The sequence below is a fragment of the Corvus kubaryi genome, unplaced genomic scaffold (assembly GCF_017639235.1).
Source record: "Corvus kubaryi isolate FWS band 111438036 unplaced genomic scaffold, C.kubaryi_AGA036_p1.0 37398, whole genome shotgun sequence".
NCBI lineage: Eukaryota > Metazoa > Chordata > Aves > Passeriformes > Corvidae > Corvus > Corvus kubaryi.
The window spans coordinates 33,554,387-33,580,344 of record NW_024581137.1 but is presented as its reverse complement, the minus strand read 5'-3'; the positions used below and the strand labels follow the sequence as shown (position 1 = coordinate 33,580,344).

The following is a 25,958-nucleotide window of genomic DNA, read 5'->3' as shown; positions in this document are numbered from 1 at the left end:
ATTTATATATAGTATAATATATATATATATTATACTATATATAAATATTGCAGCATATATAGTATGTGGCATTTGGAATGTGAGTGAAAACAGAACTAGGAGGCAGAAATTTGAATTTGTGTGAAAGAGCTTGATATTCACATAAAAGCTCCCAAGCTGTTAGATGTGAATAGTTAAGTGTAGGAAATTATCACAATTTTTATAAAAACCAGGAAGTTATTCAGTAAGGAAAGATTCAAGCTTGGCCTTCAATCATTGCAGAAAAAAACAAGTCAAATAAAACAAAGCCCTTAAATGATATTAATTCTAAAGCAATTCCTTTTTTTGTCAGAGACTGGCAAATAAAAGGACATTTTGTAATACCCCAAAAACATCAAAAATAACTGAATACATAACTTTAATAACTTAGAATTATTCTCCTGCTAACAGGTATGACCTCATTCTAGGTCCTACTTTGTAATCTGGTCCTTAATGACCATTAGGATTTTCACAGACTTCAAAGCTGACAATGAATAGTAGGTACCTACCTTGCAAGCTAAACAAGGTAATGTCTTTGCCTTCTGTTTCTCTTCAAAGACCTGTCACACCAAATCACCAATAAAGGAAAAAACCCCCTTTTTTTTTCCTTACTTCAAACTTAGGATTTACCTTTTGTCCAGGAAGGCCAAGTCCTAATGATCCTTTTAGTCCAGGAAAACCTTTATTTCCTTTTTCTCCCTAAACAGAATATGAAACTTAAGTTTAACTGAAAATTAATGTAAAATCTATGCTGTTCTCTATTCACTTTAGAACACTCTGCATCATAGAGAAAGCAGGGATGAAGCACACAAAATTAGTCTAAGGCTGGAGAAATAAGCAATTGGCTATGATTCAGAACATAAATGAGAACCTTATTAATTCCTGATTAATTAAATGAAAATTTGTCATTCCACTGAAAGAGCTGAAAGACAAAACTAACCTCTTAGAGGCTCAGATGCTTATTTATCCTGTCTATAAGCAGTAAAATGAGGTCCAAACCAAATTTTCTCTAAAAACACACATTCATGATCTCTCCAGGGTAAACTTAGTTTTTCTGATCTTAAGTAAATAAGAAGACATCTCTACCCTTCACAGTGTGGAAAGCAGAGCACTTTTCTGCTGATACTTCAAAAGAGAGTATCAGTCCAGTTACAAAGCTCAAAACTGTTTATAAGGATTGCTACACATGCCCTGCTGCATGTACTTTGACTTTAGAAGCATGTCCATACTAGCAGTGTGGGCACACAATGTTATAAAACACAGCTGTTATATACACACAGAAAATTCTTCATAGCTTCTGGATTCCAGAAACTTTCTTGCTTTATTTAATAGGGTAACACAAATGATTTTACAGCCGCTGTATGCATTTTAAACACAGCTAGAAGTGATTATATTTCCTGGTGCATAAATGCTTCACCATAATTCACATTACATAAATAATTCACTTAACAGCAGTGCCTGGTGCAGATACCAAAACCAGCTCCAGAGAATGTCAGTGAGATCAGGAGCAGTTACCACCTGTATCAAACCTAACTATGAGGTGCAAGTACAGGGTTAGTCTGTTCTACTTTTCAGTCAAGAGCTCTCACTGCCCCTCTGAAGCATCTTTTACTAATTCTTGTATTGCTACTCACAAATGGGTCTAAAGGGGTGACACTGCTCATAATGGACAGAAAAACACAAAAATGTTTCCAAGTTTATCCAGCCTTCACCTAAGGTGCACCAGTGCAGCAGGACCGATCACTGACTATCCCTGCTGTGCTGGATAGGGGCTTACGGATTTCTGCAGGCAGAGAAACAGCTGCACAGCGCACAGCTAAGCCAACCTTCTCTTCCTTGTACTGAGGGCTCCTGGCCCACATGAGTTGGGAATTCACCAGGAGTCAGGCAATGAGATGCAGCTCCTCGAAGACACAGTGTACTACATGTCCATGGATGGTTTTCCCTGTCTGAATTCCAGATCTAACTGAGATCCTGCTGAGATGACGGCTTCTGTTTGCACTTGGGTGCATTGTGGTCTTGCCCTGTGCTAGGAAAGGTATCCAAGGCACTCCACTGTTCACATCTCCACTGGAGTACTGCTTTCATAGCCTTGCCCTGTGGGTGCCTCTTGGTCTACTAGCCCCGACTTGGGGAATTAAAAGCTCTGCTTGCCATCAGGACTACCTATCCCTGACCTGCTAACCAGTAGCCTCTTGCCTGTGTAAGCAGAACTTCCCCTCTCCCCAGTTTCTTACAGCAGCAGCAATTCAGACACTATTATGTAAATGCTGGAGACTGGAAAACAGTGGATGTATCAAATTACATCGCTGATCCACTAGGGGGATTTCCTGTGAATAGGAAATACTCCTAAGGTGATGGGATGCACAATTTATTTATTTCTGTCACAGGAGCTCACAGTGACTATTTAATCTAATTTCCTTTAAGTTGCTTTTCAGCAGGATTGTGCTTCTCGGGGTCCTCATTTAGGTATTAATGCAAATGGCTTTTAAACACAGTGAAATAGTGTGCCAGTTTGTTTCAAGGCTTGCTGTTCAGCACTGGGATGGACTATCCCTCCCCCCTGGGTCATCACACAGCTTCCTGGTTAACACCTCTGCAGGTCTGCAGAGCACACGCATATAAACCAAAATCAGGATATGCTGTGTATTCCAGTGGTCATTCACTAGTAATACATGTCAGACCAAACAAAACTAGATTTATTACCGCCATTTGTTGCTGCCCATTTGACATTGTTAGGATGGTGTTCAGGCAATGAAAACTGAATGAGACCTACTGTTCTAAGTAAATTCATACCCATACAGCTGACATTTCTCACAAGCACACATGTGAGTTTCATCCTTTAACACATCAACTGTGGAACCAAATCCTACTTCCTCTACTTGTGCAACAAGTATCAATCAACATTAGAAGGTTTTATCATGGATTCCATAACAGTACATTTAGTAAAACCCAAGAAGTGTGCTGTATTAATTTAAAAATATTTATGGCTTTGACAGTTCAATCCATGTACATAATTAAAATCACACTTTACCACCAGTATTACCAAAATGAACTGAGTGCAGATCTGAGAATGTCTAGACTGTGGTTTTGAAAGGGAATCAAGTATAAAAAAAGAAGATCTGTGAACATAGCTATCAACATAACTTGAAAACCAACTCATTTTTGGCATTCCATTCTTACCGTGTGCAGACCAAGATCTCTCTCCATATATTAAAAAATATTTGGAGTAATATTGTTAGCTCAAATGCAGGAGTAGAGTAGCTTTTATCTGATGAAGAGTGGCCAAAAAGAATGAAGTTTGACATGAGAAGAGATAGAACGACAAAATAGAAGATCAACAAGCATTAGTGTGTGGAGGAAACCAGTGCTACCAGAGCAAGACAGTTGCAAAAGTGGCTCAGAAATAAGCTGCTCCTAAGAATTATATAAAAATAATCATAATTTAAAATAGCAATTGGTAAGGGAAGAAATTAGAAATTGCAAGACTGATGGTGCCTACACAATTCATGGACTGCTACAAAAACAATAGAAGCTGAGTTTGACCCACCATATCATTACAGTTTTGTTTTCAAGCCCAAAGACATTTCATAACCAGGACACACTACTTTCCAACATCCCTAAATTCCACATCCTTGCATTAGAAACATGCTTTTCTTTGACAGTGTGTCAGTGAACTCTCTTCTTCCACTGGAAAGCTTCCATAATGACACTGAGTTCTCTACACTTGTAAAACATGCTTTAGATATTTTTTCATAGCAGTGCCAACATAACATCCAGACATACATCTGTGCATATCTAAATATATATATAGAGAGAGAGAGACAAGGGGGGAGAGAGAAAGAGAGAGAGAGAGAAGTGTATATGTACACACTGACCATATTGTGGGTAACCCTTACCTTCTCACAGGAACAGAATAATATTATGTAATCTGTATATTTTTTAATGTATCATCAGCTGCATTTGATTGCTGAAACATTTTTGTCCAGAATGGTAATTGTGCTTTTATAATTAACCTTGCATACCCATAGAATTAACAAAGATATAACCCAAATATTAGATTCTGGAAACACAACAGAAATTGTTATTAAAGGCAGACAGGAAAGAGTTTTCCTATACCATAAAGCAATACAGAGATGGGAAAAAATTTTCTGATTTTCACAAGAATACAGCAAAGAGCCTGTGGAGATTCAGTGAACAAAGGAAGAAGAGAAAAGAAGATAAGGAGGTTTTTATGTCCTCACACTACAATATGTATTAGCTTTGTGATTACTGATAACAATTAATACAGAGCCAAATTTCAAACAAATCAGAACAAAGGTCTGGACAGTTGTGACTCTTAACCATGTCGAGATCTCTGTCTAAGAAAGTCTGGAAACAAGATAAATCAGAACCCATAAAAGGGAGTTCTACAATAAGGGAAAAAGAAAGAACACAAGAAAGTATGTTTTTATGCTATGAAACACCTCACAGTGAAAAAAAGGGAAGAGCCCTCTACAGAATAGAAACAGAAATGATGGAACACAAATATAAAAATGAAAGACATTGAAGATGTAATCAAAGTAAGTCTTGAATAAAATAAATTCCAAAGGAATCTGTGCTTTTCTGGTAAAGCTGATTCTCCTCTGAATCATATTGCAAACAACATACATTTTCACAATTTGTTTGTTTGTTTGCTTCAGAATGTCACTGTTTTCCAAGGAAGACCTGTTTGCCAGTGAATTCCCTGATGGCTTTAGTATCTAGAGCCAAAATCACAGTATAGGGAGGCACCTTTTCTAACCCAACTAGAACATTGCTCCTTTTACTGAATCACCAGTGGTTGACCACTTAGCGTTGGAGACCTGAGCACAATACTCTTGATCCAGGGAAATATTCAGCCATAGGCTCTATTTTAAGCACATTGATTTAAGGAAAACAGGAGAAACTTGGGCTGTTCTCCACTGGAGCCTCCAGTTTTAATAATTTTTCCACACATTTGTGACAAGGCAATTTAACAACTGAATGCTTAGAATATGTTGTCTTGTTTGTGTTTCTCCTTTTAAGGAGAGAAGTTGTGGCTGGAATTGGGTGAGTAAAAACTCACTTAAGAGTATATGGGAGACTGCCTAATTTCATTTATATTCCAACATTTTGTTTAACTTATTTTGCCACAGTAGATCTCCGTTACTGCCTCTTACAAGTGCTACCCAGAGAAAACCACAGATCTAAGTAAAACAGTAAGATGTGGCAGAGATAAGCCTTTTTTCTCCAGGTTAAATATATTTTTAATGACAAGAACAATAGAAGAGCAATTGGATGCAAACAATACTGATAACACAGCAAACAAAGTAAATATTGCATAGCTTACGAATAAGAAACTAAAGTGTAAAATTAATATTTGCAGGAGTTCACTGATTTGGTGGCAAAGACAGAAAAAAGACAGTCTCTTTAAGAAACAGTTTTAGAAGAAACTGACCAGATATGGCATTAACCCGGATTACCTTGTCTCCTTGTATGCTGGCACCAGGGGGGCCAGGTGGGCCAGGGAAGCCATTACGTCCCATAATACCCTATGACAGTCAGTGAGGCAAAAAAAGAAGGATCAGGAGGTAAACTCGTGGTAACACTATGGAAATAATCCCAAAATTGCTGTAAGCAAAAAAGTAAAACCATGTCAAAGACTCTAGTTCTGATTCTTCTTCGGTTTACACTTTCTCGCTGTGGTAATTATCCTTGGCAAATTCTTAGGAAAGCAAAGGAACAATTAATCTGGAAATAATTACAGAATAAAATTTACTCATAACACAGTGTGATATTTTCCTCATTTTTCCCCACACAGAAGACAACAGAAACCCTGTTTACAGAACAGCTTTGTGCAATCACTCCACCAAAGGGAGGCACAACAGCAGAGACACAAAGGAGCAGAGCAATAAAACCTAGTGTAAGTAAGTCTGACAGGCATGTTAGTTCTTGGGCACCATGGGCATATGCCAAGCCCCTGTGGTGCCATAGTCTCTAGGAGCATCAGTCATTCAGAAAATCATAAGTGGGAGGGGAATAGAGTAAAGCCAAAGCAGCACATGCTGATTTGTATCAATACAGTCAAAATCAGGTAGAGCCCTTGTGCTTTGCAGGCAGGCTAATCTAACATTTCAAAGTGACAAAGTGAAGTATATCCTTTTGATTACATCAAAACTAAATTATTGATTTTCCTTTTTTTTTTTTTCTTTATTTTTAGTTGACAAAGTTTTCAAAATTTGATCAAGCTTCATAAAAGTTTTTGTCAAGTTCAGGTTGGGGCATCCACAGCTCCTCTGGGCAACTGTTCCAGTGCCTCACCACCCTCACACTAAAGAATTTCTTCCTAATATTGAATCTAAACCCACCCTCTTTCAGTGTGAAGCCATTCCCCCCTGTCCTGTCACTACATGCCTAGTCCATCTCTGTCTTTCTTGCAGGCTCCCTTCTGGTACTGGAAGGCTGCAATTAAGTGACCCCTGTAGAGGCCCAAAGAAGTTTAGTTCCAGGGTGGATTGTGGCAGTGCCTCTCCCTGCCCCAGGCTGCACTAGGATGTAAGAAATGCTCATTAGACCTCAGCCTTGACGAACTGCACTTGGACTAAGCCCCTCCTGAGCTTATCAAAAACACTGTCTGTTCCCAGGAACTAACAGGCATCTAATGACCTCCTGTTTTTTAACAAACAGGCTTGGAAACTTTATCTTTCTTGACTGAATAACAACCCAAGCGGAATATTTTTGTTACTGAACCTTCAAAGAAAGTTACAGACTCAAATTGTGGCCAGGATGGAAAATCACTATGACTAAAGTCTACTCTCTTGCAACCCTATAAACAGCAGTCCAAAGTGAGAGCCCTTTCAGCGCTCAATTCCCAGAAGGTAAGCAGGTAATTGTATGTCTCAAACACCTATGGCTGTGGAGACAGCCAGCGATTGGTGGTAATAACAGACAAGAATTGTTGATAATAACCAAGGACTGCTGGTCTTTACACACTGAAAAAGGGTAGGTCATCTCAACCATGAAGCCTTCTCTGTGCCAGGCTGAACAATCCCAGTTGTCTCAGCCTTTCCTCATAGGAGAGTGACTACATACATATCCTCACCCTTGAAGACAAAATACTGTTTCTCCACAGATAACATATTTTTCAGTCTCAAAGGCTTTGTGCAAAGAGCACATAGGGTCACACATTTGTAGGATTTTGACAGTCCAAACTTGAAACAGGCTATGTCAGTATGATTTACTAAGGTACTGAAATTGCTGCAGCTTTCAGAAAGCAAGGTAAAATCAGACACATCCTGAAAAGGTATTCACGCTCTTTGCTTATTGCATACCTGGAGTTGGTGATAGCAACGCTTCTTCATTCAGATGCTAGTTTATACAAAATGGCAGTGGAGGGTTCTGTACTCTCTGCTCTTATGCAAAAAGTTACAAAGATCTGTCTATGTTTAAATGAAACAGAAGTGGAGAAATATACACAATGTTTGTCCTCATTGCCTCTGTAAAAATAATTGATGGATAAACCTGTAATAACGAAATCCAGGCAAGTACTGAATGCCTTTTCTTATCAGTATGTATTTTTAGATTACAAATCACTCCAGTGCCGGGAGAAAAAATTGCCCACGTTGCACACTGGTTGCTTATAGAATTAACTTTTTGTTTTTGCATTTCTTTCCTAATGGTTTTACTAACGAAATTAATTGGATTTAATCTGATTGAGCAAAAATTTCAAACATAAAATTCACATTTAATGTATCTTCCAGCACAAAAGAATATCTTGTAAACAGGATAGATACAACCAGAAGAAATATTTCATTTAACCATCCTGATAGCTCTGTTCAATCTCCAGATGTAACCTCATAAAGTCTGGCTGCAAATGCAGTTTTCTTCCCATTAGTATTCTTCTTAATCCAGTTGGTAGAAGTGTATGGTTAGTGACCATGTTTATATGCTTGATTTATCCTGAAGTTGCACCAGTGTAAATCAATAACTGATGAAGATCACTTGGTGTCTGAGAGATCAGAGTCTGGCAGCCAGCACCACAAAAGATCCCAAAAACTTGAACATGGCATCATACCAACCTTGGGACCCATGGTTCCCATTCCTGGTGGCCCCGGGGGCCCAGGAGGGCCTGGATTTCCATGGTCTCCCTGAAAATAGACACAGAAATGTCAGTCATCACCTAGTAAATGTTACATCCTTCATCCACTTATGAAGCAGTCAAACTACTCAGTTTAAAAAACAAGCCAAACAAATGCTACATAAGTAAATAGCTGCTTTATAGATAGGCATGAAAAAAAAAGAGCCCAAAATACAGGCACCCACATCATTTAAGGTCTAGGTGCAGAACTTTATTTCCCAAGCAAAGGTCCATGTGATCAAAATCACCAGCAGAGTTAGGGCTCTACTTTGCAGGCTTATGAGCTACAAAAAAAAAAAAAAAAAGAAAGGAATCCATTTGGAAACACCACCATTTTCCCATCATATTTTGCAGGGGCTTACCAGGATGGACAGGGAGCTTACTAGTGGCACCATGACCATGACCTTTTACTGATACTGTGCTTGTTCTGACACTAGAGACATTTAATTTCCAGAACTGCCAAATCTAGGCGTTTATGAAAACTAAATGAATTTCAATAGCATCAATATAGAAGAATAAAGAGAATAGCTGTTTTTTAAAAAAGCCTTAATGTACATACATTTAGCTTGATTTCTGAAGGAAATTAAGTGATACTCTGCCTGTGCTTCTGCTTGTGTGTGTTGATTCTGTTTTTTTCTTCCAGTATATTTTGAAGTCATCTGTTGATTTCAGCCAAATTCATCAGAAGTGTACGGGCCTTGACCATATTAATTTCCAGCATATTTGGTGGTAGTAGGAGGTTGGGTAATCGAGAGACATTCAATTTATGCTTTTGCTGAAGAATGAAGAAAACCCAGAGAGGACTCACCCCTTAACAACCAGGCAGAGAAAAGGCAGCTGCTGTCTGGTCAGGGGAAAATGAGTGTAACAGAGAGCCGGGTGCTGGCCCTCGTGCTGCAGACAAACCCAGTGAAGGAGATGGGGGGACAGGGGACATTAATGATAGGAGGAATGCACAGTTTTGTTTTCCTCAGACTGTGATTGTACAAATGAGGGAATAGGCACACATTCAGCGCAAGATTACTTGAAAACACCCATCCATTCCTTGAAAAAAAAAAAGAAGTCTATAATCGATAAGTTAGAGATGCAGAGTATTCTGAACTGGGTTTAGCTTGATATCCCTAAACCTATTCCTGTGTAGGCAAGTGCAAAATAAAAAAATGCACTGAGAAGCTATTGATCATATCATATATTAATAACAGAGCAGAAGAAATTGTATTTCTTGACAAAATTAAAAAGAAATCATTATAAAACCTCTTAATTGTACTTATTTTTACACTTGGAAAAGCTGCAGAAAGGGCTGTGCCTGCAGAGGGAGCATTCGTTCTAGGAGAGAGGTGCAAGTATAAATTGCAAATCACAGATGTCACTTGAGTTGTGGTAGGTGAAATGAAACAACATATCAAACAGATTAAAAAGGAAAAAGCAAACAGAATATTCTACAGATTTTCTTTACACTCTGGGAGGAATGTGTGTAATCATTATAGTGACTACTTTTAGGTGAAATTCCCAAGGTTCAGTCTCTAGAACGACATCACTGCAATCTGTGTTTTTTATCCATGGCCATGATACCCTCATGCTAAGTCCCAACACACGTGCTAGTTATGCAGAGGTACTAGGGCCCAAACTACGCTCAGGCTTGAGGGATTTGGAGAGGTGGGAACCTAATCCCAAAGGCTAAAGCTTAGACCAAGCTTACAATGCTCTCCTTCCTGATGTAATATTTAGCTTTTGAATTTCATTTCCTGTTTCATCCAAAGCACTGGAGACTGGCCAGTTTGAGCAGGACATAGGCATGGTACTTGGATGCTCTTAGCTTCAAATTGCTGTGTCAAGGTGATTGGGTTAAATTAAGTGCCATGTTCAGTCAGGAGGAAATTTTTCCCTCAGATGACCTAAGGCTTTTATATCAGACCTTCCTTGCAATGCAAAGAGCCAAGGCATTGGCCATCTTCCTATCTAGTACCATCTATTATCAAAGGAATATTTATTTGTCCTCAATGTCCCCACAACCACAATACAATCTTATGCTGTTTGTAGGACAACTCTTCATGAACAGAAGTTGTGCAGAGCAGCCAAAGCTTTCCCTGCCCAAGCCTCCCTCTGAAATCTGCCAGAGATGCCAGAGCTAAGAGATACAGATATTGCATTAAAATGTATTTTGTAGGAGATCCTGGGATGCTGTGGCCTGTGAAACAGCCTGTGAGCTGCTGTGATGGAAACTGAATGGGAGGTTATCAAACCTAAATGATTCCTTATGGCCCAGTATCCAGAATACCTACAACCTGCTCTTAGACCAGCCCTGACCAGAAAGAGCCTAAAGTGTGACCTGAAGTCATCTGCCTCTTCCTCCCGCGGGTAACACAGTCTTCCACAGGGTCGTTGCAGGTGAAGGATTGAATTTTAGCCTCACATGCTTAGTTAATACCAGATGTCTCATTGAAAAGCTCTTCTGTAGAGCTTTATAGTAATCCTCACAGCTTCTGTATTTCTTGGCTTAAAGAAAAATACTTTTATTTTGCTTTATGAGTTGTGAAGTGGAGCAGTTCCTTTTTCTAAGGTGTCATATTAAACTGTCCTTCAGGGAATTCAGTTCAAAAATGATTAATACTGTTCTTTGATGAGGTCTAATTTATTTCCTGTATTGTGCTTGTAGACAAGCTTGTCACCATCAGCAAAACATTGAACTAGAGAAACACCACTGAAGAAAGAAATAAAGAGCTGAGTCAAAACACTGTAAAGTGTGGGAGTCCAATGTCTATTCTATACCTTTTATTAAAGAAAAAAAAAACATTAAATGACCTAATGGTCAACTAAAAAGTAAATATTGGATTTCCAAATATATATGTCATTTACTGTGAAGCATATGTATTTGATACTGAAACATGCAGCAGACACTGCAATACTCTCTTTAGTGAGAGCTAATGGATATAACAGTATTTGTAAGAAGAACATATTTTAAAAAAAAGATATTACATCTCTGCTTTCCACATTTTAGTTCAAATAGGCAAGGCCCAAGCTGCAAAAGTTGTTCATACTGCAACTGGATCCAGCCCAAATGCTCGTGCACTGTGCTAAGGATTTTAATAATCTTTCTGCTATCCAGTTACTTGCTTTATTTCTAGTGCTGGGCTCTTGCTCTTGAATGTCTGTAACTCATCTCCTAGTTGGCGACAGTGCTTTTAAATCAAATTTTTATTATATTCTGACATTATGTGCTTCTGTTTTAATGCTACAGAAAACAGGGTTCTGCCAGGACTGAATGCATCCCACATGTTCTAATTTTGTTTTCGTGTGAATTTGACCTCTGATACATAAAATTCCTGTCTAGCATTGTGCACATATGTGAGCCATTTCTGAAAGCAGAGAACAGAGCTTTGATTCAGATGAGTGGAACATTCCTATATAATGATCCTCAAAGGAATTTCAAATTAACTAGTATGTAAATTTATGAGCATCTTTAATCAAATACATGTTCTTTTTTTATATGCAGAGATTCAGAGATTGTCACTGTTTTTACCTTCTTTTTTTTTTTTTTTTGTGGTATGTGTAAGAGGTAGACAATGCATTTACATTTCATTGGAAAAAGCCAGAATATTTTCCATTTTATGAACTAAGTTCTGGAGGAATTCTTGCAATTCAAGTGAATTCTTTTTCCTTGTTGCACCTTTGCTACCAAGATGTTATGGAAAGATTAAAAAATCAGAATGTAGTATGGGCAAACAGAAGCAAAAAATCAGGGAATGAGAAGAGATGCTTATATATTTAGTTCCTTTTTTTCCAATGCACTCTATACTATGTCTGGTGTGAATAAACAGAAGTAAATCAGAGATGTTATATCTCATTAGATAATGCTTGCGTTGGTGCCCCACTCATATGCTGCAAAAGCTACAGCTGCTCACTCTGCACAGAACAACACACACTTCACTCAACATGGCTAACACACCAATCTAGGGACATCGTCAAAAAGAAACATACCTATTTTAAAGTAAAAAATACAAATTAAATATTTTACCAGGTGTTTTTAACTCTTGAATTTTTTATTTTCCTGACAGAGTGTTAGATAAGCATTACTCTGAGCAGGCAGGTTTGGTAGGCAATATCACACTGTAACACAAATAAAACCTGTAGATCCATGAAAACTTTTCATACAAAATTTGGTGTAAGCATGATTTGCCCTAATTGTGTTGTGTTACTCTGCAGGGTTCCGTGTAATACAGCTCCTCCTAGAACAAGATGCCACTTCCCAACCCATGAATACAGTGCATTCCAAACCTATGCCATGAATCTATCCATGATTATTATGAGTAGGAAGCTGTTGATAGGCAGCTCCTAGTGCTATGTGTCCATCAACACACAGAGCTGCAGGCGCAACAGCAGCGAATTTGGAGCCTGGTGGCTACACCTACAGCGTGTGAGGAGATCTGCCCAGTCTGCTCCCATGGACTGACCCCCACTCAGGGTAGAAGAACATTAAGAGCCCCTGCAGATCACATCACCTAGTTTGGCTTCATCTGAAGGAAATCCACTTCCTGGCTTGCGGGATCACTCAAACCCTCTTTGGTCTGAAAACCTAAGCACAGAAAGTGCTAGAAGAACCACATCAACAGCACACCTCCAGTCCAGCCTCAAACTCCCGTGTGGAGTTTTTGATAATGTGACTTTCTAATTCCTTTTCTTTAGGAAACACTACTTTCCAGAATTATGGATTAGGAAGCAAGGAAGAATTCAGACATAATGATACCCCTAGACATCCTGTAGTCGTAAGTCAAATCTTTATCAATATCTACCTTGATAATTTCATACAAGATTCTAGGATTTTAATGTTTTTCTGTAGTATCAAGAAACATCTATTATAAGACTACATTATATCAAGCTTGGTATTTCTATTTGGAAAGATATAATCCCATACAGAAAAATCTAATTAGTTTAGCCATATGCATTTTTTAAAATTTATATTGAATAACATAATTGAAATTACTTCTAGTTCTTGCGTTACTTAAAGTGAAATGCCTTGTATTGATAGGCAGTAATTCAGAATAGTTGCACAAAACCAGGTTTCCCAAATCCCAGTGACATCGGGACCATTCTGTGGTAATTCTAAAGTCAAGACATTCCAAGAATGAATGTCTTTGAATTTTTCCTTTATTGTGGATTTTTTTGAGAGGCTATTGCAGTTTATATAAATGTGAATTCTGCTCTTCAGGGAACTGAAGTTGAAAGTTCTTTCTGTTTGGGAAAAACCTTATTTGGGCAATATTTCTTTTGCTTTGTCCTGCAACAGGCTGCCTGTTTCTCGTTTCACATATGCAATGAGGAAATAATTAGTAAAACCACTCTGGGATATTTTAAAGAAATTTGTTGTTTATTTTTGTCTTAAGTCTATTTTTCTGACTTTTAATAACATAAAAATGACAATGTGACTTTTAGGTGAGTTACATACTGCTTATAGTTTCATAAGACTTAACTATTCTGTGTTTTATGAAAAACCTTGGAAGTGTTTCAGTGTTGTATTTCTAATCCCTTTATCAGTTTTTCGCTTGTTTGAGGGTTTTTGTGAGTTTTGCCTCTAAATAAATATTAATTTTAGATAAAGCTTTATAGTCTTCTCTTAAAGGAGAACTTAAAAGATATCTCAGTAGTTCCATGTAACCCCTAACTCATTGTTTGGCCACATCCCTCACACTTCTGCCAGAGAAAGGAAGGGCATAATTATTAGGCAATACTGTGCTTGTGTTGGATTCTGACTTCCACATGGGAACACCAGCATCTAGAAACACCCTGGGTCTTTGGATGTATGGAAAACCTGCAGATCTGCATCAAGTCTGAGGATAAAGCAAGAACTAGTTTCTACCACATCGCAAAAGTCTATCGCAAGCTTTTCTTCTAACAGAAATGAAAAGCGGGACAAAAGAATTTTGTCATGTATTTGTCATTCTTATCTAACGCATTTTTCAGAGGATGTCTGTCTACCTTGTTTACAAGTGAGATGCATTGGTCTACCATTGGACAAGTACCTTTTCTCCAGCATCTCCCATGCCTCTTGGGCCTGCTGGTCCTGTAGGGCCTGCTGGTCCTGGAGGTCCCTGGTACAGCAGAGGAATAAAGCATGTCAGTAGTTGTCCCAAGGTACTTGTGTTCTTCAACAAAGAAAATAATTTCTTCACATTTCTGATGTTTACTGAGCAACAGCCATCCTCAGTCCCAGGTGGAAGCCTAAAAAGACTCAGATTAGTGGAAGAAGTACAACTCTTGACTTAAGAACATCGTTCTCAGCTCAGAGAAAGCAGTGAGAAAGCAGACATGGCTCCATGATTCATATGCTGCAAGCATTAGACAACTGAAATACCAGAGCTAACCTACCTAAATTTGGGGATTAGGTAATCCTAACATGTATTTGTGTTTGGTAGTCTGTTCTCCTGAACTCCCTGCTCAATTCATCCGCCCCTTCAGCTTTTCATACTGCTGGAGGCATTCCCAGGCTCCCTTTCAGCATTCATAGGGCAGATGGCTTTGACTCATCCTGCTACCTACTTAGCCATATAAATCTTGTCCATGTCTGACAGTGGTTTATTAAGTTGGTCTTTCCAGCTCATGGGCATGGAATGGCAGGGGAAAGATGTTAACCACGTGACAGTACAACAGAACCTTTGCACGTTACATGATGTGAAATGTGTCAGGTACACGGCATTACACCAGGAACCCGGAGTGAATGCCTTATGAACTAATTCTCATCCCAAAGGATCTTCTCAGCATCAGTTTGAATGATAGGAAATTGGAGCTGAGTAGGAATTTGGAAGCACTCAGGACCCCCACCTCAGTGCATTTGGGAGTGCTTGCAGGGTTGTAGTTTGAAATAAAGCTGGATTAGACACATAAAGAAAATAGTGCTAGTGGAAGTTTGACATGTGGTGGTTGAAGGATGGCATCAGTATTTCCACTTTCTAGTGGAAAAGAGAGAGGCTGGTCAAACATGTCTGTGTGGCTTTGGGTGACTGAAATTTAGGATGATATGTCCTTGTAATGGAATGTGCCAGCTGGGACACTCAGGCATTAATTCCCTCTAAAACCAACCATCAGAAAAGCAAGAGGTGGAAAATCTTCAAATAAGAGGATTTAACTGCCCAGTATGAAAAACAGCTGAAAATTCAAGGAATTGAAACTGCAAAATTTGGTCAAGCAGGTGGTATTAGAAATCTTGATCAGAGAAGAGTAAAGAAAAGGGAAGGAGGAAAAAAAATTCAAAGCAGTGATTATATTTAAACAGGTATGAGCAGTCATAACGATTTTTATGGAATTACACGGTGTCCCTTTCATGGCAATGAAATGAGAGCCATTTATATCCAGTTCCAACTGCTTGTACAACCGGTGCTGTATCTAGGACAGGAAAGGACTTCAAAATATCCATGAAATATTTAAATTAGCTAAAGGATGATTAACTGCACTTAGTTAAGTAACTAAATCTAAGCAACTAAATATTGAGTTATCACATAGTAATTTTTGTTTTGGTTTTTTTGTTGAACATAAAGTACGTTAAATTAAATTTGTACTTACAGCTTCACCTTTGCCACCTTTGTCACCTTTTGCTCCATGGGATCCAGGTGGTCCAGGTGGTCCTTGGTCCCCCTAAACACAAACTAGGAAGTCAGAAATCATGCCACTACCTGGACCATCACAGTGTAAAGAATATTAACAAATATGTAAGGAAGTTATTTAATATGCTTAATATAGAATAGCAGTTACCAGCTCCTGAAATTTGTTCACAAAGTTCAGGAAATTCTGTGATTTTTTTTATTGTGGTTTCAATTGAATTAATTAAGATTTTAGAAGAGTAAGAATTTTTATTAGGAAATTGTTAATTTCTAGATTTGTAGTTACAGAGAGAAACCTTCAGAACACTGACTTTAAATTCAGGCAATACAAAGTTAAATTTATTTTCAAGAACAAACTTTTATGAATTTGGGGGTAAGTTTGAGCAATGAGAACTGAATTTAGAATACTGAAATATAATATGCCAGCGTTAAGTTACATGTTGCACATTTTGCACTTCCAGGTAATAACATTGGTTCTCTCATACAGTAAAGCAAAACTTCATTCTACAAGGGAAAATAGGAAAAGAAAGAAATACAACCAGTTATAAGAAAAAGATCAGCCTAAAATACTTTCTTATCAAGAGACAATCACTCCTGTTGACCCTGTCACTGACTCTCACTAAAGATTTGTGCATCTGCAAAAACTCAATGCTTCCTTTCATGGCCAGAAGAGATGCCAACAGCAAACTTTTCCTCTTTCCTCATTCCAGTGAGAGTTTTCCGGACATTTTATGAGAAAATTAACTGAGCTTGCAACAGACTGTTCACAGAACCAAGAAAGAGAACATATTGCTTTGAGGCATCTCTCAGGTACGCTGTTGGTTTGAACTGTAGATGCTCACATGACAGCACTGGCAATCGGAAATCCTCATTGATACACACCCACCTCCCTCCCAGGCACGGTATGGATATTGTGGCTGTTCACAGAGAACTGCACGCCCTTCACTCAGTCCCACAGAACCAAGAAATGTGATACATTCTACAAAAGAGTGTTGTAGAGTGCTGTCAACAGCTCCCAGAGTTTTGTTAATGTATATGGGTATAACATATCCTCAAGAATAATTGCATACAAATACACAAATATTTCCCTGTCTATTCCAGTAAAAGGAAATAACAAAAAAAACAAAACTACAAGGAACAGAAAACAGCTGTTTCACTGTGCATTGTGCCTTTCTACAATAATATAATCCTTCAAGAAGAGAGTCTAGTTAGCAGCTCAGACCTCAGCAGCTGGTCTGTCTGAATACAATATCCATGTCTGGAAAACAAATCATCTTGTACTCTAGTTGGATATACAACAAAAACAGACGTTGGGTCAAAATCTCCCATCCCATGAATGTCTCTACCACAGACACAAATAATCAGTTCTTATTAACCAGTTTGGTCCTACCAGAAAAACGGAAGAGATGCTTTGGGTCTCCTAAAGATATATATCCTAGGTTTAGGCTAGCAGGTAGGTAAATGTAGAAAGACAAGGTAGACTCAATGTTCTGGTTAAGATGAAACCCTGAAATTGCTTTAAATGACATTTGGATAGGGATGCAAGCATGCCTTATGCTTAAGTAAATTTTGTATAGTGGGTCATTCCTGTATGAATCGCATCTACTCTTGAATCCAATGGGACAGTTTCACTGAGAAACTTTAAACAGACCCTGACCAAACTGTGTCAGCTCTGGAAGATGTCTCTTCATGCCTCCTAATTTCAAATGATGGAATTCTGATCCACCTCTGTAAAAATTTAATAATGAGAATGCTTCCAGATCATAAATAGCTTTATAATAGAAAGTCAATTTCACCTCTTCCTGATTCTTATGATCCATAGTTCTGAAAGTGTGGATGAATTGAGAAGTGTTTAGAAATGTTTAATAACATTTTTATTTTACAAGAAAGGAAAATACGGATCATAGGTTCATATCTATTTTTACTTCTAATCTCAGTACACTAAAAACCAGCCAAACAGATGTTTTCATTTAATCTTAGCAGACCACTGTAAATATCAAATACATGTTAACACATTCTCTTCCCTGAGAATTGGGATTTTGTCAACTGCCTGGGTTTCCTATTAATAGCATAGCTATAAATGCTATAAATCTACTTAGGTCAGATCTACAGAAAAATCTTATATAAGAAACAGTTCTTTAGTCCAGATTATTTTGTTGGGGCTTTAACAGTCACACAAGAGATGTCCCAGGAGCAATTCTGTGATTACTGCTTCCCACAGTTTTGTGGTGTCTGGAAGAGAAAATCACAGTGACTTGCTCTAAGTCAGTGCACTAGCAAGAAGGCAAGTGCCACTGATGCCACAGATAGTCTGCTAAATGAATTAATCTGCTTTTCCAGCCTTTCCAGGGCAGGTTCTAAAGTAGTTTTCCAAAGAAGTAATATAAAGATAGCTGCTTCTACACTCTTTCAAAACAAAGAAAATGTATAGAAACATAAATCTTGTATCCATGGTTGTTATAAAGAAAATAAAACAGTTGTCATAAAACCTAATTGATTAAGGATATGACTGGACAATTAAGTCATGTTCATCACTTCTTTTTATAAGAAAAATAGAGTGAAGCAATATTCTAGATTATAGACAAAGGAAATTTAGAGTTTTCGAAAATCAGAAATAAAAGCTACTGAATGAGTGTGGTTCAATGTGCTATTCAGCATCCTCTGGTAGGTGTACTGGTAGAATTGTGTCAAGCCAGGAGTAAACCATTATTGGTATTCCTAAAATGCTATAATGCAAAAGCTATTGAACTAAGTGGCTATATTTTGAGCTACATTGTGTTAGGTAGACATAAACTACTTGGTTTCTGAATTTGGGTCTATTGTCTATATTTCCACAAAGTGAAGCAATGGAATTGAGTGGAATATTTTATGTGCAGTCATGGTAAAGAGGAAAGAAAGAAAAAAAAAAAAAATGTTTCTGAAGAAGGTTCCCAGTTTCAGTCTGGAAAGATCACAAGAATGTTACCTTTCCCTGAACTATTCCCTTATCACAAGCAGCAAAAGTCAGAAAGGTGCAACCCGAACCACAACTGACAGAAGTACAATATGATATAAAGCGTGTTAGAGGGGAAGAGGTGAAAGCTGCAAAGGAAATGTATTCAGTTTTTGCAGTAGTGGACATGGGCACAGTTCCAGGGACTGGGCTTTTCAGTTTGCTCTTCAACTGTAGAAAGGTGAGTGCCACAGTTTTCTAATACTGCCTTATTATTCTGATTAGTTAAATGAAAGGCAATTTCAAGGAGCCAAGGGAAAACCTTACTAAAGGGTTTTGGTAATTTGGTGATAAAATACCAGCCAAATTCCATGCTGATAACTATAATGCATTATACAAGGAGAAAACACAGACATAACTTTATGTACCTAACAGTCATCCTGAGCTACTATCGCTACTCAAGAAACACAACAGAGAGAACCATTCCTTGAAAAGTTCAATTCACTGTTCAACAGTGATAAAATCCCATAAATTTAATTCTTTGTAAATTAATCTATATTCTTATCCTCTAAGCTATTGCCCACTGGTAAGAGGATGGTCCTTGGTCTTACCTTATTCTTCAAGCAGCCTAATGTCAACTCATATGTACTACAGAAGAGAATTTTTCACACTCTCACTTTTGTAAAATCTGCAAGCTCTTTGTTACCACTGAATCCTCAGTTTCATGTCTGGTCTTTCACTCGCATGTTGATCTTGCCATTTACCCGCTAAAGGCTAGAAAAGTGAGCACTGCAAGCCTGCTACAGACTACTGTACTTCATTCCTGGTGTTGATGTTAAAATTTTAAAGGGTATAACCAAGTAAATCCTACTCTGTAACCTATGTACAAATAAGAAATTTCAAAAGATCTATTTTTAAAATTCTTTATTTTGGATCTCACTTATGTTTTTGACTGTGCAAGCTTGGTAATACCGAAATGCCACTGTTAAGGTAACGAATACCTCTCAGTTTATACTCAGTAACAAGCATATTGCCCATGCAGAGCTATAAAAGATGACATGAGATAATGACAAGTGGAGATGAATTTGGATTTGAAGAACTGTCTTCCTAATGAAGACTTCCTATGGGAAGTGTGCAGGGTGAGGTACACCCTCAACCCAAACACAAAATAGTATAAATATTTATACTATTTTGTGTTCTTTGCAAAGACAGTAAGTTTATTTTAAAAATAGACATAACCTGGAATGATGGAAAAGTTGAAGAATTGGTGAGCTCCTTTCCTGAAAAGATTCAAGTGGTGTCTATATTTTCACAGAAGTTTTGTACATGTCTCATGCTTATTTACTTTCCATCTTTTGTCTAAAAACTCCTACCATTGGTCCCATTATTGAATTTCCAGGAAGTCCATCATCTCCTGGTGGTCCCTTGTCTCCTGGATCCCCCTATCCAAAAAGAAACAAATTCAAATTTATATTAACTATATTAAGTTTTAACTTCCAAAGTTCTACAGAAAAAACCATGTATTCAGTTCTTTCTTACAGGGACAATTTTTGAGCTAGGTAACATGAAATCAGTATGTCTAGAGGAAGCTTCTGCTACCTTGATTCTGACCTCTCTTACACTTCTCCCCAGCTGTTTCAAAGAGTTTGTTTTACCTTGACAAATAAATTGATGGCTTTAGTTTTCAAATGAAGGTCGAATATCATAATTCCCTTTGAGAGGCCAGATGCACCTGCTTTTGGCCACAGGCAGGCTGCATAACCTTGTTTCTGTCAGAGCACATAGAGAACAGCAAGGAAATTCAAAGACAAGTGCTGGAACAGAGTATGCTTAGAAAGCCTACATATGCTAGGGCGTAGCACTTCAAAATCACAGGTTCCATAGTCTGAAGTCTCAGGGAGAAACTTGAGTTTTCCACAGATATTACACAGCACAACTTTTTGATAATAGCTCTGTCAGTGGCTTTCCTGGAAAGCAGTCAGGTTTAGAATCTACATTCCTTTTGTAACCCTTCACAGAGCAAAATTTGGCTCCTTCTAGTGCTTAAACTTTGGCAACAGATGTTTCACTTTACATTAGGGAACTTAAAAAGAAAATCTAAATGTTCCATGAAACATCTGCAATTTCTCAGTAAGAAGGACATGCAGTATTCCAGGAAACATTCACTAGGGAATGCAATTAAATGCTCTTTCAAAACCACTGAGCAGTTGATGAAGAAATATTAGAAAAAACAGCTTTCTCATACTACTGTCCCCACATTACTAACAGCATAATGATTGTTAAGGGAAATAAAACTCCAGTCCCCAAACGTGGTGTAGTTTAAAGTAAATAAACTCCCAATGGACACAACCATGGCTGCCCAGGAGTTAAAACCTCTAGCAACCACCCACTTCCATCTCAGAGATGTCCCAAAAAGACCTCAGACATAACTCCCGGCTTTGAGAAACATTCTCTGCATTACAAATTTATAATGTCTGTCTTCTCAACTGCAGACATCAGGACATTTTAGGAACAAAATCAGTAGTTATCATTGTACTTTCCACAGCTGCGAGAGAAAACAGACCTGTGTAGCCTGTTACATTATTGATCAACTGTCCAAAACATAGATATTTGTTTAAACAAAGTAATTATGATGGAGCTGAAGAGAAAAAGTTTTGTATATTTTCTAAAAATCAACTTGCATTTTATAATTACCCCAAATACTTGGGTTTTTTTCATCAGTTACTGCCCATATAAGCCCTGCTCTAAAATTTAGTAAAGAATTTCAAAAGACTTCTACAGACTTCATTGGATTTTGGATAATGGGCCATCTGCTATGATAGTTATATGAACTGTACTGAACAGACCAAAATCATGGTGAAAAAGACAAGGAAGTCTACAAAGTTGTATTTTTCAGCATGAATTTACTAATGAACAATCTTGACTCCCTTCCTTGTGTATTCAAAAGTGTCACAGCAACTAGAAAAACACGAAGAAGGGAAACTGATTTAATGAAACCTGTCTTCATACAAGTTGTGCCTTTTAGCACGTCACCTGTACTCTCCTCACACAACGTTTGTCACGTTATTATAGTTTGAAACCAATATAAGAGATATGAGCACCTCACAATCTTCTTTTTTTCTGCTCTGTGGTTACAATTTTCCTCCAGGTCTACCCTGAGCATTTTGCATTTTCGTCTTTCTTTCTCCTCCATGCACAAGCAAGTCCAAAACACATCATATCCCTCTGTGATGTCCTATTGCCAGATGGATGAGTATATTGTATGTGTAATACCCTCCTGTACTTGGGGGGTGAGGAAGGGGGTGCACATATATTTTTAAGGAGGAAGAAAAATGGGGATGAAATTACTTAAATTACTTCTGAGTGACATGATATACATTAGTGATTCCCTCACTCTAAAAATTAACACCAAAGGTGAAAAGTGTCAATTAAAGTTGAAGTTACCTGACATATTATAGCAAGACTAATTTAAGTAGCAAGTATGTTTTATTATTTAAATAGCAGTGAATTTTCGAATATTTTTAAAACCTTCAAAGTTAGCTTTATTTTTGCTGAATCTACCCATTTTACTCAGCAGGACAAGTCCCACTTATTTCAGGTACATTTTTCCCATAGGGAAGATGAGATGGATGTAGCCCTAGCTATGTTATATGTGACATTTCATTTCAAGTAGTACCTACAGGCCAGCTGTTCACTTGGAAGTGACATACAAACACTCAGCTCCAAAAAAACCCAGCATATAACACCCTAGAACTATACATAAACATATTCTTGCAGGGGTTTAATGCCATATTTTAAGAAGCAAAAACATAGCAAATCTAGAAGAAAAACAACTTCAAACGATTAATTTCACAGGAGGGACCAAACCAGAACAGAAATCTAATAAGGTTTTTTTTTTAAAACAAATGGCTTCAGGAGGAAATAACTATGTACCAAGTTCAACTTACTATTAAAGGACCTGGCCTCCAACACTCTCTGTTAATTTTTAATACTTTTTAGTCCTTATTTCTGAAATTCAGTATTTTTGTTGCTACAACAAGGAATTTTAAGTTCTTTAAATCAGATTCTTTTAATTTTGACAGAAATGTACACTAGAAATTTGCAATCTCTGGTCTCTAGGAAATACGTATCAGACAGTCACCTTTGGTCCAGGAGGTCCCTGAATAGATGATCCAGTTGCACCAGGAGGTCCTCTCTCTCCGGGATCACCCTGTTACAAAATGGTATAATGTAGACTTAAACAGACAGTTTGACTTTCTGAACCAAAAATATCTGCAATACAGATCTACCTGTAAAACAGGCAATACCGTGAAAAAGACTTAAATCAGCCTATTGTTCTTACGAAAGCTGGTCTGAGTTTCATATTTTAAATTACTATTGGTTGAACTGTGTATTTGACTTCTTTTAGCTTTAATTAATATTTTGTGTCTGTCCAATGGAATAACAAGAGCACTTGTATTATTCCAATTTACTTATCATTCAGAGCAACACTTACAAAATACTACAACAGAAAGTTAATGATTCAAAGTAAAAATTTTGCAAAATACTCATGGCTACATTAACTTGGACAACTTTAATGTAGCTTATGAGTGCTCATGCATAACTACAAGGTATGTAATTATTTTTTTACCTATTCTTTGCCTCGTTGAGACTTTTGTGTCATTTAGGACAGACAATGGAAATATTTCTGCTTTTCTTTTGTTAAGTCTTTAAGTATCAGATGTTTGAGAAATTTTTACATTGCATAAACTCCATAGATTCTTTAACAAATACAAAGAGAAGGGTTACCATGAAAGAACAAGCTTACTTTTGGTCCAGCTAGGCCTTTTGGTCCTGTACGACCAATCTCTCCTTTGGAGCCTTTTCCTCCAGGGTCACCCTGAAGAAAACAAACTTTTTTTTCAGTCACAGCAAAGATTCATTCACAGCTGCAGATACACAAATAGCCAAAACCACAACAATAATGACACCCATAATTAGAAAGATGTTTAGATGCTCCACTCCAACTGAAATCCTACTCATTTCTAGAGGCTGCCCCAAATGTCCTAAACCATATGAAATGGGAGACAAAATTGTCTGCCTACTAATACATCTTTCCAGGCTTTTAATTTCATATTTAGATATCTAACTATTCTCCTAATTTGTCTTAGCTTCTCTCTCCCTATCAACTTACTGAGCTAATTTGTCACCTCTGAACTTTGATGAAAACTCTCTACTGAATTTTTAGGAAATCTCTGCTGCCCTGTTAACTTTAGGCTCTATGTTTAGAGTCTGATTTTGCTGCACTTGTTCAGGCTATAGAACACATTGCTCTCTCTTAAATCCTTTTAAGTCCAGTTAAAATAGAATTGCTACTTAAGATATAATGAAAGAAAATATAGCTCAGAATCCAAACTCTTATAAAAGTCTGCAGTATTTCCCCAGTGTGCATGTCAAGTCATACCTTTTGGCCTATGGCTCCTTTGCCAGGCGGTCCTTCTGAGCCTTTTGGACCTTCATCTCCCTTTTCCCCCTAACAGAGATTAAATGGTTAATTACTTTTCACATAGTTAATTTTATTGCTAGACTTATGAGAAACAATGCTTGCATAAACACTTTCCTCAAAAATGTCAGTAAATATCTGGTAACTTTTTTCCTACAAAAAATAAAGTATTCTGTCTCTTAAAGCCCTTGCAATCTCCTACATTCATGTTCCTTTTTTTTACAGACATTTGCAATAGTGCCATCTGCAACTGCATCGATCTTTTTTAGGAAGGATTCCATGCATACTCTTATAAGAGGAAGAGAAATGCTTCCAAAGTTATCAGAAAATGTCTTGATGGACCAATTCTGAGAAGTAATTTTAGACAAGTCTGTAGCCTATGGCCAATCCAGGCCAAAAATATTTGCCAGGAACGTTACAGCAAATAACTCACAAATAGCCCACATAAAACATTCTATTAAGGAACATTACCTAGAAAATATTTATGCATAATACAAGTCAGATAAGTACCTCAGGATACCTGTAGGTAATTTAGAGAGTGAAAGGTAGAGTAAAATGAGGTTAAAATCCATTTCTGATTTGAACTGTTGATGAAAGTGATATTACAGAGCCCATTGTTGATAGGCATCAGTCTGGATCCCACTGGGGTGAGATATTTTCACACCTGCAAATAATCGCTGTAGTATCACTGTGCTACTCACTGCAGGCATCCAGCTGTTCTTTGCACTGCCCTGAATACCCAGGGTAGCAGCTCAGTACTACTACTTTTACCTTCAGTGGGTTACAACAGGGAAGATGACAGAATTAATCATCAGAATAAAGGCAATATGCAAGAGAAAAAACCAAAAACCCAGCATGGCCATCTGTAACTTTAACCCAACATGTACTCTTAATTCTGCTACACTTCTGATACATTGCAATCTTACTTTTTGAGCAGTGGATGATACAAAATTTAAATGTATACTTAAGTAGCAACAAAAATGCTACATTTTTTCTCACAGTGGAAGGATTACTGCTTCAGGCCGTAGCTTGTCAAACAGGTATTTCACTTCTAGGTGACAAAAATGCAAAGCTGCATTCTTAACCGATACTTATTACAGCTATTCAGATATTTTCTGATTTAAAGCCCTCAGTCGAAAATGATTTTCTGACTCCAAATTATGTTTAGTTTATCAATTCTACATGTCAGCCACGTGCTACCCTCACAAAAGAGCTGCACAGTAGCAGTCTGGAGGCAGCAGTTAAAAATCATACAAAGCACTGGCACTTGCTTACTCAGCAGCTCATCCATTTTGGAAAGAGTACAATTAAAAGCTTTCATTTAATTTGCTCTAAATTTACTCTTTTGGGCACTCTGCTTTGCACCCCTCTAAATTACTGTCCTTCCTTTTGAATTTATGCTTCTTTTCCCCAGTGTGGTGCAGTTTTTCCTAGATCCTCAGAATTTCCCTTGAAATCAAACAGCCCTGGGTTCAGCTGTTTGTGATGGCTCCTGTGCCTCAGCTGACAGGTTTCAGCCACAGCTCACCACGCTGTGAGATGCCCTAAGTCACACTGATTGAGCATTACTTCTTGGTGTCAGGAAAAATCTGAACAGGCCATGAGGAACAGGTTAAAGACACGAGCTATCTGCTCTCCAAGAAGATTGTGAAATTAAACAGTAGTCAATTGCCCACAAAAGGCAGGACTGCTTGCCTGCAGCTCAGTTGCTCATTCGGATGGTAACCACTGGTAGTAGAGTTTGTTGAAAACATCTCACCCAGTCCTTTATCCCTGGCAGAAGTATTGGCATATGCC

The 25,958-nt window shown here is 37.7% G+C and overlaps 1 protein-coding gene across 2 annotated transcripts in view; it reads right to left on the bottom strand.

Moving 5' to 3' along the window:
• The window catches only part of COL28A1 (collagen type XXVIII alpha 1 chain), a 68,019-nt gene that overhangs the window by 8,807 nt on the left and 33,254 nt on the right, over positions 1 to 25,958 (bottom strand). For both annotated transcript variants that reach the window (XM_042043787.1, XM_042043785.1), the window contains exons 22-30: positions 24,123 to 24,191; positions 23,487 to 23,558; positions 22,821 to 22,889; positions 20,053 to 20,121; positions 15,710 to 15,781; positions 14,173 to 14,241; positions 8,097 to 8,165; positions 5,502 to 5,570; positions 649 to 717 (exon numbers count right to left, since the gene is read on the bottom strand). In XM_042043787.1, coding sequence (XP_041899721.1) covers positions 649 to 717; positions 5,502 to 5,570; positions 8,097 to 8,165; positions 14,173 to 14,241; positions 15,710 to 15,781; positions 20,053 to 20,121; positions 22,821 to 22,889; positions 23,487 to 23,558; positions 24,123 to 24,191 — 627 coding nt within the window. The remainder of the gene's footprint in view (positions 1 to 648; positions 718 to 5,501; positions 5,571 to 8,096; positions 8,166 to 14,172; positions 14,242 to 15,709; positions 15,782 to 20,052; positions 20,122 to 22,820; positions 22,890 to 23,486; positions 23,559 to 24,122; positions 24,192 to 25,958) is intronic.